The sequence below is a fragment of the Phocoena sinus genome, chromosome 1, assembly GCF_008692025.1.
Source record: "Phocoena sinus isolate mPhoSin1 chromosome 1, mPhoSin1.pri, whole genome shotgun sequence".
NCBI classification, from domain to species: Eukaryota; Metazoa; Chordata; class Mammalia; order Artiodactyla; family Phocoenidae; genus Phocoena; species Phocoena sinus.
Window position 1 is genome coordinate 54,129,647 of NC_045763.1, and position 15,079 is coordinate 54,144,725.

The 15,079-nt window shown below is 35.1% G+C and overlaps 1 protein-coding gene across 1 annotated transcript in view; it reads left to right on the forward strand.

Moving 5' to 3' along the window:
• ATG4C (autophagy related 4C cysteine peptidase) overlaps positions 1 to 15,079 on the forward strand; it is a gene marked incomplete at its 5' end in the record, with an annotated part of 43,201 nt that overhangs the window by 4,604 nt on the left and 23,518 nt on the right. Inside the window, 4 exons of the mRNA XM_032603286.1 lie at positions 1,699 to 1,959; positions 4,066 to 4,396; positions 6,251 to 6,321; positions 12,194 to 12,330. Coding sequence (XP_032459177.1) covers positions 1,699 to 1,959; positions 4,066 to 4,396; positions 6,251 to 6,321; positions 12,194 to 12,330 — 800 coding nt within the window. The remainder of the gene's footprint in view (positions 1 to 1,698; positions 1,960 to 4,065; positions 4,397 to 6,250; positions 6,322 to 12,193; positions 12,331 to 15,079) is intronic.

Below are 15,079 nucleotides of genomic sequence, written 5' to 3' on the forward strand. Positions count from 1 at the left end.
GGTACTTTGCCTTCTGTGGGCACACAGGAAAGGAGTCCTCCTCATGCACCCCGAAACAATGGTCTCTTGTCTCTTCAGCAGGTCCAGACTTTTTCCCGGACTCCCTCCCAGCTAGCTGTGGTGCACTGGCCCCCTTCAGGCTGTCTTCTCGCAGCCAACCCCAGTCCTCTCCCTAGGATCCGACCGAAGCCCAAGCCTCAGCTCCCAGCCCCCACCCGCTCCGGTGGTTGAGCAGATAAACCTCTCGGGCTGGTGACTACTGGTCGGCAGTGATCCTCTGTGAGGAAATCTCTCCACTTTGACCTCTGCACCCCTGTTGCTGCGCTCTCCTCCGTGGCTCTGAAGCTTCCTCCAACGTCACCCCCGCCCCCACCGTCTCCACCAGTGAAGGGGCTTCTAGTGTGTGGAAACCTTTCCTTCTTCACAGCTCCCTCCCAGAGGGGCAGGTCCTGTCCCTATTCTTTTGTCTCTGTGTTTTCTTTTTTCTTTTGCCCTTCCCAGGTACGTGGGGATTTTCTTGCCTTTTGGGAAGTCTGAGGTCTTCTGCCAGCGTTCAATAGGTGTTCTGTAGGAGTTGTTCCACATGTAGATGTATTTTTGATGTATTTGTGGGGAGGAAGGTGATCTCCACATCTTACTCCTCTGCCATCTTGAATGTCTCCCTGGCATGTATTCTTTAAATTACCACTGACACTATATGCTACAACATAGCTCCATTAAGCTGAATATGATGAAGTTTGGGTGATTGTAATTTTTTTCAGAATGAGCTTGAAAAGGGATAGGTGCAGGAAAGATGAGGGATAAAAGCATGATAAAACTGCTTTAACATCCTTTAGAAGGGCATTAGAAACTAAACTCCTTGGAATTGAGAGTTATGGGGAGATTTATCTACCTATTCATCCACCCACCCAAACCAGCCAACATTTATTAGGATCTATTTGTGCTAGGCACTGTGCTTCATGCTGAGGTTGAAAAGATGACTAAGACTTTCTGTCTGGAAGAATCAAGAAATGTTAGTTCCTTTTGAGCACTAGTCTTTTGTAAATTATTGGGCAAATAGTGACCATAGTCTTCACATAGAAATTGCATAGGAGGCAATCAGTTTGGAAAAGCCTTTAAAAATGATATATGTGGGTCACAACAATTTAAAAAAGTATATACTTCAACATGAAAGGATATGAATATATTTAAGAATTTTATATTCTTACTGTTTAGCTTGTTAGTTTTGATTTTATAATTTGAGTATAAATATTCATGACAATAAATACAATGTGCACATTTTATTTGATTTTAAGAACTAGTTATGTGATTACATACATTTTTACATATTGACAAATCACGATATTTTATTTGCAAATCTCATTTTAGAGAGCACTAATATCTATATCCTGAGCCAAATGAGGCAATAAGAAAATATATTTTTATATTACGTCCTCATAAGAGAGTTGATTATATTTGGAATATAGGGTATTATTAACAACGGTAGTACTGATAATACCTTATATTAGTTAGCACCAGAGTGTACAGAACATTTCAGCATTCATTCTCATTTGATTTTCATAGCAGCCTGAATAGGCAGAATATGAGACTTATCTTCATTTTAATTGAAAAAAAAGAATTAGAAAGATTGTGCTGTGCTCCATATTGAGAGTAATGGGAATATAGTACCATTATTGACATTTCTTTGCATTTATTTAGAGTATAGTTTATATTTTTATTTTGTAGATGAAAATGAACTGTTACCTGTAAGCTCAGGATGTACAATAGAAGATCATGTGATTGCGGGAAGTGTAGAAGAATTTCGTAAAGACTTCATTTCAAGAATATGGCTTACCTACAGGGAAGAGTTTCCTCCAATAGAAGGCTCAGCTTTGACAACGGACTGTGGTTGGGGCTGTACACTAAGAACTGGCCAGATGCTGTTGGCTCAAGGACTCATACTACACTTCCTTGGTAGAGGTAAATCAAATCTCTGGTTTTGGGGGGTTTTGTTATTGTTACTGTTTTTTAAATTTGAACTCTAGCTTGCAAACTGAATAAAATTCCCTGATGTTAATATCCTGAGTCCCCTATGTCTTCTAAAGTTGTAACTAATCTAGCATGTAACATCTTTGTTGGACTGGGCCATTCACCTTTCAAACATACAGGTTAAACATAAGTATTATTCATGACTACCACTATGAATTAATTAAATTCAAATTTTAGTAGTCTTTGGATTTTTTGTTGCTGTTATCATGTCGTTCTTCTTGATTGAACTCTAGATTATCTCCAGTTCAGTAAATTCTGGGCAGGTCAACAGCAGTGACTTTGAGCAGAAAATTATTGAGCAGTTAATGTTTTTACATTATTTAAATCTTAAGAAATTTTACAGTTTTATGCTTTAAAATTATTTTTATCTTTATAAATGTGATTATAATCAGTTAAATTGATTAGGACATTTTCTTAATAAGGTCATCTTGCTTAGACTTTTAGACTCTTAGAAATGTCATTGATACTAACTTACATATATCTATGTTTTCCAATGTGCCACCTTTCTTACCAGTTCTATTAGTTCATTTTTATATAATGTGTACATTTGTAGGAGGATTTTAGTTTACCATCTTAGGCTGTCATATCTGGTTATTACTAAGTGTCGTTATATTTTTTAAGTGTCAGACAATTTTCTGCAATGCATGGCAAATATTTAATAACCTTTCTGTAGGGATTATTGATGAGATCATTTGGAGAGAATGTTTATTCAAGAGCAGTGTGGATATTGCAAGGAAAAGGAATTTTTCAACTTTTTCTGGGATGATTTATTTATAGTCTCATGCAATCATGGATAAGAATTGGAATACTTTTCACACTTCTGACTAGGTCTCTGAATCTGTGACTCATTTTGTTAGCTTGAAATTATATGAATGTTTGGGGACTGTTGTGTTATTGAAAACAGTGAGGTAGTGATATAATTGATTTTGGGGGGGATCTTTGATCTCTAATGACTCATTTATTAACTTCATTTACTAGAGAATGGATGTTACTCCCTAAATAATAAAGTTATTTTTAAAGGACTGTATAAGAAAAAAAACACCTTGTAAAGAAATATTCAACTTCCAGGTCAAACTTCTATTTTAACGTATAACCAAAACAAAATCCACTTTCTGAAGTTAAACTCTCATAAATACTATGATTGTTAGTTGAATATGTTTATTGTGCCTTTGGGTAGTCAAGACTGGATGTCTGGTGAGCAGTACTGGTAATGGAATACAAAAGTCTTTATTCCACCTTAACACTGTCAAAAAAAAGAAAAGAAAGGGGCTTCCCTGGTGGCACGGTGGTTGAGAGTCCACCTGCCGATGCAGGGGACATGGGTTTGTGCCCCGGTCCGGGAAGATCCCACATGCTGCGGAGCAGCTAGGCCCGTGAGCCGTGGCCGCTGAGCCTTCGCGTCCGGAGCCTGTGCTCTGCAACGGGAGAGGCCACAACAGTGAGAGGCCCACGTACCGCAAAAAAAAAAAAGAAAAGAAAAGAAAGAAAAACATATTCCAGAATTGTCCATTTGTACCTAAGTTTACTATTTTTTTCTCTTTCATTACGGTAATTTTTTCCTGATTATATGTAATATATCCCCATTTAAAAAATTTTAGAAACTACAGAAAAGTCTGGAGAATAATATTTCAACTCAAAAGTAAACATCATTGGTATATTGGCATGTTTCCTCTGCTTGTACCTTTATTTTTTTTTTTACACAGCTTTACTTAGATATAATCAACATACCATAATTTCACTCATTTAAAGTGAACAACAATTCAGTGGTTTTTAGTTTATTTACAGAGTTCTACAATTATCCCCATAATCTAATTTTAGGATTTTCATCTTCCCCCAAAGAAACCTCATACCCATTAGCAGTCATTCCCAATAGCAACCATTAATCTACTTTCTATCACTATAAATTTGCCTATTTCTGACTTTGCTATTTTAGTTTAGTAACCCACAGGACTTTAAATGCTACATGCTTATTTTAGTAGAATTGTTAAAGTCTAACTATTTAAAAGATCTGAACACCTTGTTTTGGAACTGCTGTAGCTTGGACCTGGCCTGATGCTTTGAACATTGAAAATTCAGACTCTGAATCATGGACTTCCAACACTGTAAAAAAATTTACTGCATCCTTCGAAGCATCGCTTTCAGCGGAAAGAGAACTCAAAACCCCAACAATTTCTCTGAAGGGAACAATCGGGAGATATTCTGATGATCGTGAAATGCAAAATGAAATTTATCACAGGAAAATCATCTCTTGGTTTGGTGATTCCCCCTTGGCTCTCTTTGGTTTACATCAACTAATAGAATATGGAAAGAAGTCTGGGAAAAAAGCTGGAGATTGGTATGGACCAGCTGTGGTTGCTCACATTTTAAGGTAAAATTGTTTTAAAATCTTTCATCTTGTGACAGAGGTCCTCAGGCTCAGAGATAGTGATTTTTGCAGTGCATATATATTATTGGAACTTTTAAAGTCTAACTGTATGAGAATATTCATAAAGTAGCTTTCATTTACTGTTAGGGAAAAAACAAGATATATTGTGACTCTAGTTACATTTATCTACTGACAAATTTTTCTTCTTTTGCTCATAGGTGTAGATATCCAAGGTCTCTTTCTAACCAGGTTTTCATTAGACTACCTTATTGAAATGTTCTAAAAACTAACAACTCTTTCAACCTTGGAACATGCATAATAACATTATAGTTGTTTTGTTTTTAATAGTGTAACCTGGGGGCTGTAATGTACTGATAGTGTAATGAAATGTCAAGAGCTAAAATTGATGTTTTCAGCATTTCTTTGCACACATCAAATTCTTGTGAATTGTAAATATATGGGACTATTAATATTATAATTATATCATAGTAAAATAAAGTATCTGTGACATTCAGAGTAGTTAGAAAAAAGTCGAAAGTCAGATTTCACTATACCTCAGCTTTTTATGTGCCAATTATTTGGATGCTACTTAAGTTTTTAAAAAAGTTGTCATATTTATTGTGTCCCACTATTATTATTAACTGAATCATTAATATTGTCATCCAAGTACAGCATGTTATAGTAAATTTAGTCTATTTAGAATAATATACAAAATCCAAATTAGTACAAAGGTTTTTTTTGCTTATTAACAGGCTTTTATATTTTATAGGTCAGATGCTTATAGTTGAAAAAGTAGTTGCCTAATATTATTAAATGGATTGTTAATAATGTCAGGTCCAGCTTGGTATGACATGTATAAAAACATAATCATAAAAGCATGGTTTCTACTCTTCAAGATGTTATGTTCTGTATCCCAGGGATCAGAACACTTTTTCTATAAAAGGCCTAATGGTAAATAGTTTAGGCTTTGCAGGCTATATAAGGGCTCTATTGCTCATTTTGCTCTTTTTTTTTTCTTTTTTTGTTTTACAGTCGTTGAAAACTGTAAAAGCCATTCTTAGCTTGCAGGCTGTACAGAAACAGGCCACAGGTCATACTTGGACTATGGGCCATAGTTTTCCCATCCCTCTTTTATATTGGCACATACAAACATGCATAATAAGGCATGTTAAGTTAAAAAATTATAAAGATACAGTTAAATAAAAGTATTTTTCCACAATTTGTGTAATTTCCTTTTACATATATTGTTGTGATTTTTTTTCAGTTCATGTGCACCATTGAGAATATTATACTCGCTTGGAAATATTTTTCAATTTGCAATTTTACTTAATAGAGTTCTCAGACTTGAAAGTTGGAAATTCATTTGTTCAGGTCATATAGGTTTTTGAATGAAGGAAAAAAGTCATGCTATTGTTTAAAGAAAAGAAAAAATCTATCATAAATGTACCAGAGGACAATTATACTTCGCTAGTCAGTAATGTAAGTTAATATGAAGCAAACCTTGAAGCATATTGTAATACCACTGGGTAGAAAACATTTAATATAGCCAGGTGAGTTTGAGAGAAATTCTTTTTTGGGGGGCAGGGTGGGGTTCACACCTTTGTACCCAAGAATTTTAAAATATGTTTTTTAAACTTATGTTTTTATGTTTTTTGAGTAATTTAGTGTAATATTCTACTTTGAAAAAATTGACTTGATTTTTGATACCATTCAGATGATAGTTTTGAAAGGAGACACTATAGGGTAAATAGGAAAGTCAAGAAAATGATGGCTTTCTTTTCCCTTAAATTAAATTGTTTGTTATTAACTGGAAATGTTAGTTAGGATTTTAAAGGATAATGCTTGTTATTTTCTTAGAAAAGCAGTTGAAGAAGCAAGACACCCAGATTTACAAGGAATAACTATTTATGTTGCGCAAGATTGTACAGGTGAGGAATGTATTATATAATTCTACTTTTTATCCATTTATTTGGTCAGACCTTTTTAAAAATTTAGGTATAATTGATATATAACATTATATTAGTTTCAGATGTATAACATAATGATTCAATATTTGTATATATTGTGAATGATCACCATAATTAGTCTAGTTAGCATCCGTCACCATATATAGTTAGAAAAATTTTTTTCTTGTGATGAGAACTTTCAAATATACAATACAGTATTATTAACTATAGTGCCCATCCCCATGCTGTACATTATATCCTTATGACTTATTTATCTTACAGCTGGCAGTTTTAGCACTCTTCACCCATTGTGTCCCCCCATCCCACTTCTGCCAGTCATCAGTCTGTTCTGTGTATCTGTGAGCTTGGTGTTTTGTTTATTCATTTTGTTCTGCTTTTTAGAGTCCACATATAAGTGAGATCATACAGTATGTGTCTTTCTCTGTCTGACTTATTTCACTTCGCATAACACCCTCAGGGTCTCTCCATGTTGTCACAAATGGCAAGATTTCATTCTTTTTTATGGCTAAATAATATTCCACTGTATATACGTACCACATTTTCTTTATCCATTATCCATTGATGGGCACTTAGGTTGTTTCCATATTTTGGCTATTGTAAATAATGCTGCAGTGATTAAAGGGGTGCATTTATCTTTTTGAGATAGTGGTTTCGTTTTCTTCAGATAAATACCCAGAAGTTGAATTGCTGGATCACATTGTAGTTCTGTTTTTAATTTTTTGAGGAACCACTGTACTGTTTTCCTTAGTGGCTGCACCAACTTACATTCTCAGCAACAGTGCACAAGGGTTCCCTTTGCTCCATATCTTCAACAACATTTGTTGTTTCTTGTCTTTTTGATAATAACCATTCTAACAGGTGTGAGATGATATCTCGTGGTTTGATTTGCATTTCTCTGATGATTAGTGATGTTGAGCACCTTTTCATGTACCTGTTGGCCATTTGTATGGCTTCTTTGGAAAAATGTCTCTTCAGATCTTCTGCCCATTTTTTTAATTGGATTATTTGTTTTTTTGATGTTGAATTATGTGAGATCTTTGTATAGTTTGGATATTAGCCCCTTATCAGATATATGATTGCAAATATTTTCTTCTATTTGGTAAGTTACCTTTCTATTTTGTTGATGGTTTCCTTTGCTGTACAGAAGCTTTTTAGTTTGATGTATTCTCATTTGTTTATTTTTGCTTTTGTTGCCTTGTGGTGTCAAATTGAAAAAATTATCACCAAGACCAATGTCAAGGAGCTTTCCGCCTGTTTTCTTCTAGGAGTTTGTGGTTTCAGGTCTTGTGTTCAAATCTTTGATGATCGATTTTGATTTAATTATTGTGTATGGTATAAGATAGTAGTCCAATTTTATTCTTTTGCATGCGGCTGTCCAGTTTTCCCAATACCATTTATAATTAGATTTTTCATAAGTATTTAGCTTATCCCAATTATACTGTAAATGATGAAAGTAGAGACCATGTTTTACACATTTTTGTTCCTACATTGCACCCTGTATAGGCACTGATTAAATATTTCTTGATTGAATATATACTATGAATTATTAGTTGCAATATTAAAATAAGTTCTTAAGGAACATTTCAATATTTAAAATGACTACTTAAAAAAGATAGGTGGGAAAATTTAACATAGGTATATACTTGGGGTGCATGTCTGCCATGTCTCATCTCATTGGGGATGTGTTTCAAGGAAGGAAAATTCTCTGTTTGATTTGTTTCTCACTAGTCCTTCAGTAAATCATCTGATCATGATGCAGCTATTGTCCGGAATGTTGCTTTGTTTTATTGTTATGGGTATTCTGTTTAATGACCAGTATCTATAGTAATTTTCAAACTCTATTGGGGATTAAATAGCGACCTTAATTTCCTAATAAAATAAAAGTGCCTTCAAAGTAAACTACCTCATGTTGTTTACTTTTTACTGAAATGCTGTTAAAAGGATAAAATATGTTAATGTTTGGGGAAAGTTAAATATACTTCAATTATGTTTAATATAAGGGTATTTACAAAATGCTTGAGATTACCCTGGTAACTGACTAGTGTTTATAGTATGGATATAATCATTACCAAATACACGTGCATTTTGTTCGGCCTTTTGTTAAGGTTAATTGGATTTTTAAGAAAGACTGATAAGCCATGATTATAGCCATATGAACATGAAAGTTTTAAGTTTTCAGATGAGTGTGTGAATTTTGCAGGTACTGTATTTGTTTTTCAGGTAGGAAATCTTACAAGTAAAATGTACTGTGTTAAGAGTTCTAATTAAGCCAGAGGGTGTGCTTAAACAATTAGTCATTAAATAATTTATGAATTTGCCTTTTGTGCTTTTATTGATATCAATCAGCCTTGGTCTTATGTGTTACATATTGTTAGTTAATTAAAGAACACAGAGCTACTCAATATCTAAGTGGTTTGTGTAATTTGAGGTAGATCTTAAAATTTTGAGCACTGACGTTTAAAATTCTAAAGGGAGAGTTTATATTACTGTAGTGCATTTTGATAGATTGTGAGGTTAGGAACTAGGTGAAGCCAGAGCCTATTAATAATTCCCCTCCACACCCCCATCTTCATTAGTGTTTTTAAAAGCTCCACTTTCTATTCATTTTCTCTTCCTCTCATTCTGTATTCTCTTCCTTTGTGATTGCATGTTTTTCCATGCCTTTAAGTAGTTAAGACTTCTAAAACTGCATTTCTAGTGCTACTTGTGTTAATATGAGGTAACTCGTATTTTCTGCTGTCCTTCAAATATTTCCATCTGGATGTTCTACAAACACTTCAAATTCAGCGTGTTTAAGATTAAACCTGTCATTCCCCTCTATACCACTCCTTTCTTGCTTTCTATTTTCTCTTCACTAATAGTATCATGTCCACACGCGTGCGTACTTATTCTTGACTCTTTTTTCGTTGCTTATATCTAGTTAGTCAACCAAAGCTTAACAAATTATACTTAAAAAAATGCATCTGAAATCTGTTCTCTCTTCTTCACTCTCATTGATTTAGATCAGACCCTCATCTCGAACTTGGACTTTAACTTGATTTCCCTTTCTTTTCTTTTTCTCATTCATCTGATCAAAAGAAATTGATCGTGTCCCTTAGTTTAAAACCAATATCTGTTAACTCTAGTCTCAAGTTATTGTAGCATGTAAAGCACATGAAGTTCTTTACCATTTGTCTTGACCTACATTTCCAGCATCACCTCTCAACACTGTCTTCCATGCTGATACACCAAAGTACCATCAACCTGCAAGCCATTCCTTGGGCATACTATCATTATCTTTTTTCCATGTCTTTGCTGATATTGCCTCTGCTTAGAATGCCCCTTATTGTTAAAATGTCTTTTGTTAACTCTTACTCATTCTTTGTGAACACGCTGGAAGGTACACCTTTGGTGAAGCCTTTACCAACTCCCATCAGGTAGAATTAGTTTATTATTCTGTGTTCTGTAACATTTTGGAAATACCTCTATTAAATATTGTGCTTGTAATTCACTTTTAATATCACCTTGTGCTTATCTGTATCTCCTTGGTAGATCAATGATTATTAAGGTAGTAGGGGTAGGGGAAAGGTACCAGAACCATTTGGTTGGCAATCACTGCTGTAGTGAGCCTGTGTTATGGAATTGGATTATTTCATAGCCCTTACATATGTTGAAAGTGGAGGAAAAATACCAAAACAATTGAGCCAGACACTGTGAAGTAAGGATTTTATTTGCTTTTATATTTCTCTGGCATAGAAAACTTCAATAAATAGTTGGCCGTCAATCAATGTGTGTTGAACTGGACTGAAGGGTAAGAAGCATTTGATAAGGAAGAACTTGTTGTATATGCTAGTGGAAATACTATTACTAGTGGAAAGTGGAAGATAGGGATGGTCATGTGTGTACTGCCTCAGAAAAGTGAGAGAATTTAAAGGTTTATAATTAGAAGGCTTTACTGAGTAGTTTAGCAAAAATAAGATGACAGAATTGAAACATGGAAAGAACTGTTTTTCCATTTTTGTGGCTTCGGTTTAGACTGACTATGGGGGATAGGGAAGCAGGTGAACAGGAGACTATGATAGTTCATAATCTCAATTTGGAATTTAGGGAAGAACTGGGACAGCAGTGGCAGAATTTGTTAATCAGCTAACTGTGGAAGAGTAAAAGAGTTTGCTGACAGGGAGTATGGGTGTAAAGTAAGTTTTGAATAAAACTATTTTTTTTGTTGAACAAAACAAAATAAAGTTTTGTCTGTATTTGCTTCTACCAACTCCACCCATTTTCTCTTGAACTATCCACTTAGGCTCTCATACCCATCACTCTACCAAAACTACTCTTGTCAATAATTTAATCTCACTAAATCCAGTTGTCACTTCTCAGTCTTTTCCTCACAATCTGTCAGCAGCATTTGACACTGTTGACTTCTCCCCCACTCCTTGTAATGTTTTGTTTACTTACTTTCCAGAACACTACTCTTCAGGTTTTCCTTTTACCATTGTGTCTGCTCCTTCACGGTCTCCTGTATGGATTCTTCCTTATCCCCCTATCTCTAAAGTACTTGGTGTGTTGTGCTACGTCTTTAGATCTCAACTTTTTTTTCTGTGTATACAGATTTGGATTTACCCAGTCTCATAGCTTTACAGTACCGTCTGGGTCCTGTCAATTCCCAAATTTATAGCTCCATCCCAGACCTGTCCCCAAATGCAGGCTTTTATGTCCTTACCTGCCTACTTATCCTCCCTGCTTGCATGTCTAATAGATATCTCAAACTTGGCGTGTCTGAAACTGAATTCCCACTCCTCCTTTCTATATTTTCCCTTCCTACAGTCTTCTATGTCTTTGTAAATGGCAGCCCGCCTACTCTGTTTGCTTATATGAAAACCACTCAAATCATCTATGACTCCTTTTTTCCTCTCACATCTTACATTTAATATATTAAGGAGTTCTTCATTTTCAACTGATCAGTTTTCACTACCTGCACATGATCATCCCATGACCGTTCCATATCTTGACAATACTGCCTTTGTTCAAGCCACCATCATCTCTTGCTGGGTTCCAGCAGTGGCTTTCTAACTTCTCTATGCTTCAGCCCTTGCTGCAGAGGTGCAGTCTGTTAACACAGGAACCAGACTGGTAAAGTATAAATCAGAGCAGGACATTCCTTTCCTAAAAAACTCTTCAGCGGCTTCCCATCTCACTCAAAGACTGAATTCTTTATTAATGGCTTTTAAGATTTCCCACAATCTGTCTTCGTTCTCTCCCCATCTGTAACTTTATCTCCTAACCTCATTTTCTGCTATTGTACTCCTTGCTCACTTCCCTGCAGAGGCACTGCTCTCTTGTTCCTGGAACAAGCTGGCAACGCTTCTGCTTTAAGACATTTGCACTTGCTGATCTTTCTATGTGAAATCTCTTCCCCCCAGGTATCTGCATTTCTTGGTTTCTTTCTTTCTTTAAGTCTTGACTTCCCTACCACCCTATTTTAAATTGCACCCCTTCTCTACATTTCTTATCCATCTTTTTCTCCCTTGTTTTTCTTGAAAGCACCTATCATCATCTGACATATATTATGTTTTACTTATTTATTGTCTACTTCCCTGTTAGATGGTATGCCTTGTGAGGGCAGGGGTTTTTCTCCATTTTGCTCACTGCTGAGGACCCAGTGCCATATAGTAGTTATTTGATAAATATCTATTGAATGCATAAATGAGGTAGGTATTTTTTAACTCATTGAGACCTTGTTAGTGATGTCAGAGATCATATGACTGGCCATTGTGGGGGGGAAATTAGGGTACAAATGTTTCTGAAAATCATTTTTATAAAATTTAATACATATTAATTGTGTTTTTCTCAGTTTACAGTTCTGATGTAATTGATAAACAGTGCACTTCCATGGCCTCTGATAATACAGATGACAAAGCTGTTATTATTCTAGTTCCTGTTAGACTTGGTGGAGAAAGAACCAATGCCGACTATTTAGATTTTGTAAAGGTATGAAATAAGAGCTGAAATTTTTTGAAGGCAATGCTGGCTGATATGAAAAATAGAGAAGGTTTGCAATCTTTTTTCTATGAAATGGGTAGTGATGATTTTATAGTTGTAGATTGTAAAGTTTGACATTAGAGATCTTAAATTTCAGTATTACAAGATCAGATGTGATTTGAAGAGTAAGGTGTTCTATGACAAAATAAAAAGGCTTTTAATCTTTGCAGCTAATCAGGGGGAGACGGTGCAGCAATAATCAGAGTCTGAAATATGTCTACAGTTCCCATCATCCTTATTTGTGATTTTTAAAAGTATGTACCTTTGTTTATTCATAAAACCCACATTAAACTATATCTAGGTAATTATTGAAACAAAATGGGTTTTTTTTTTATTGCTGCTGCATTATCTGTTAGTTTGTTTCCTGTGCTTCTATAAGGTCCATCAGTATGTAGAATACTTATTTACATAGGCCAAAATGATGAAGATAGTATGGGGAGCTTTCAACTTTGTTTTCTTCATATTAACCAGTTAAAAATCTGTTCTATTTCAGAACACATAATTCTTTTTTCCAAAAGAACCTGACTAATTAGGTTATCTTGTCACCAAACTTTAACTTTTGAAATACTTAGTTTCTAGTTGAGAGTACAGTATTTATATTATTTTCATAGTTTTAATAAAATCAAGACCAGAGATAAAATTCCTCTTTGAATGGAGTGTTATGGCATATAGTAATCTTGAAATAAAGTTTATATTTGTTCCCCACATGAAGCATTAACCCCATATTGTGGTCCCTTTGTATATAGGTAAAACATATATCCTCGCTCTAGATTGTACCAATTCTAAAAACCTAGAGCAGTTATTTTCAATATGTGGTATATGGAAGTCTTCTAGCTGGTATATTGGCTTTTCCTAATCGTTACTAAACTGTTGCAGGCATACTTGTTACTAATAATACCAGTACTATAACCAATAACATATACACACCCTAGATAAAAGTGGGGTTTTGATTTCTAACATGTGGACTCTTTAGTAGAATTATTGGTGGAATGTGAGAAGATATAAACCATTTCATCTAGTGAATCCACTGAGGGTTTCGAGACTTCTCGCATGTTGTCGTGTCTCTGTTGGTTGTAACCAAATCTGAAATGAATTCCCCTGCCTTCTCTACTACCATGAGAAGATCAGAAATTGAGGCAGTCTCGGAACTGACTCTTTTGCCAAACCCCCACTCCTGGTGAAATGGACTGCAGATAGCTTTGAGGCATGCTTCATCTGGCTGAGGGCTTTGCTGTTTGGTGGTATTGATAAAAGTTATCAGATGAGTGATTCATTGGAGTCTACATTGTAGTGAAACAAACCATGGTTAGCTGTTAAAGTGATCCTTAGTACCTAGCATATAGGAGCTGCTCAGCAAATATTTGTTAACTCTCATATTTGTATAACACTTTTAATACAGATTTATCTCATTTTACCCTCATACTAGCTAGAAACTGGATTGTCTTTATAAAACAGAAATGACAGACGTTAAGTGATATGTTCAAATTCGGATAACAAACTGGTGACAGAGACCAGAACTTTTGTTGTTTTTCATATTTTCCTCTAAACTATGGACTCTCTGAAATGTAACATTTCTTTGAGCTTCTACTTATTTAATTTATGCTACAGTCCCCTTTTAGAGTAGTGACTACTAATACATTTAAAATTTTCAACTCTCAGGTAAAAATGGCTGAAATGGCTGAGTGAAGTAGTGTTATGTTGTGCTTGGTCAGGGCGTGGTTGGGTCAGAAGCCAAAAGGAGAGCATGTAAAGAGTCATTCAGTTAGCAGTGAAAAAATAGTGTGTCTAATAGCCCTAAAAGAAAAGTAATCTTTCTCTTCCATTTCTGGTCCCTTTTCTTCTCCTCCTCCTCCACCTCCTCCTGTACCTCCATCACTGCCCCGCCCACTGCCCCCCACTACACTTCTTCTTTCTCCTCCTTTGTCAGCAGCTGTATTTTTTCCTGCCAAGCCATTGTGCATTATACTCTCTAAAATTCACCATTCAATTCTAGTTTTAAAATATATTGATTGAGGTAATTCCACAGTATTTCAGAGATGGTTACCATCTCCTGCTGCATTCTGTGAGGAGAAAGAAATTTGGTGTGGTGCTTTATCAGCTCTTACCACAGGAAGTTTACTTATTTATTTATTTTTAAAAGGACCTGGAATGAGGAAAATCCAATATGTTCTCTTTCTTCAGCAAGACAAATTAGGACTTTCCTTTTTGACTGATTACTTCAGTCTTATTTATTGCTTCATGGATACAGCTCAATCAATTCTCACCACTAGATAACTGTGAAAAAGCTTTTTTAGAACTGAAAAGTGTTTCAGGTTTCCAAAGATACAGCTTCTTATATGTAATGGCATTTTAGCTCCTAATCTACTTATAAGTGTTTATTGCTAAATCTGCTCTAATCTGTTGAAAAGGAAATATAGGTGTCAAGAACCAAAGTCTTTCTTCCATTACCTGAAATCATTCTTTTTCTGAAGAGAGTCTGTGATGATTCTTGCTATACATATATGTATTTTTTCTTTTTTTTCTTGGCTATGAGGGACTTAGAACTTTCACTTCCTCATGGGTCCCTGTATCAGAAACATTGTATTTCAGCTGATCAGGTTGCCTCAGATTAAAGTAAGGCACTCTCTAATTGAGTTAAGGATTTTTATTTAGGGGGAAAGCAATAGAATAATAGAACTGTTAATAGAATGATAATAAC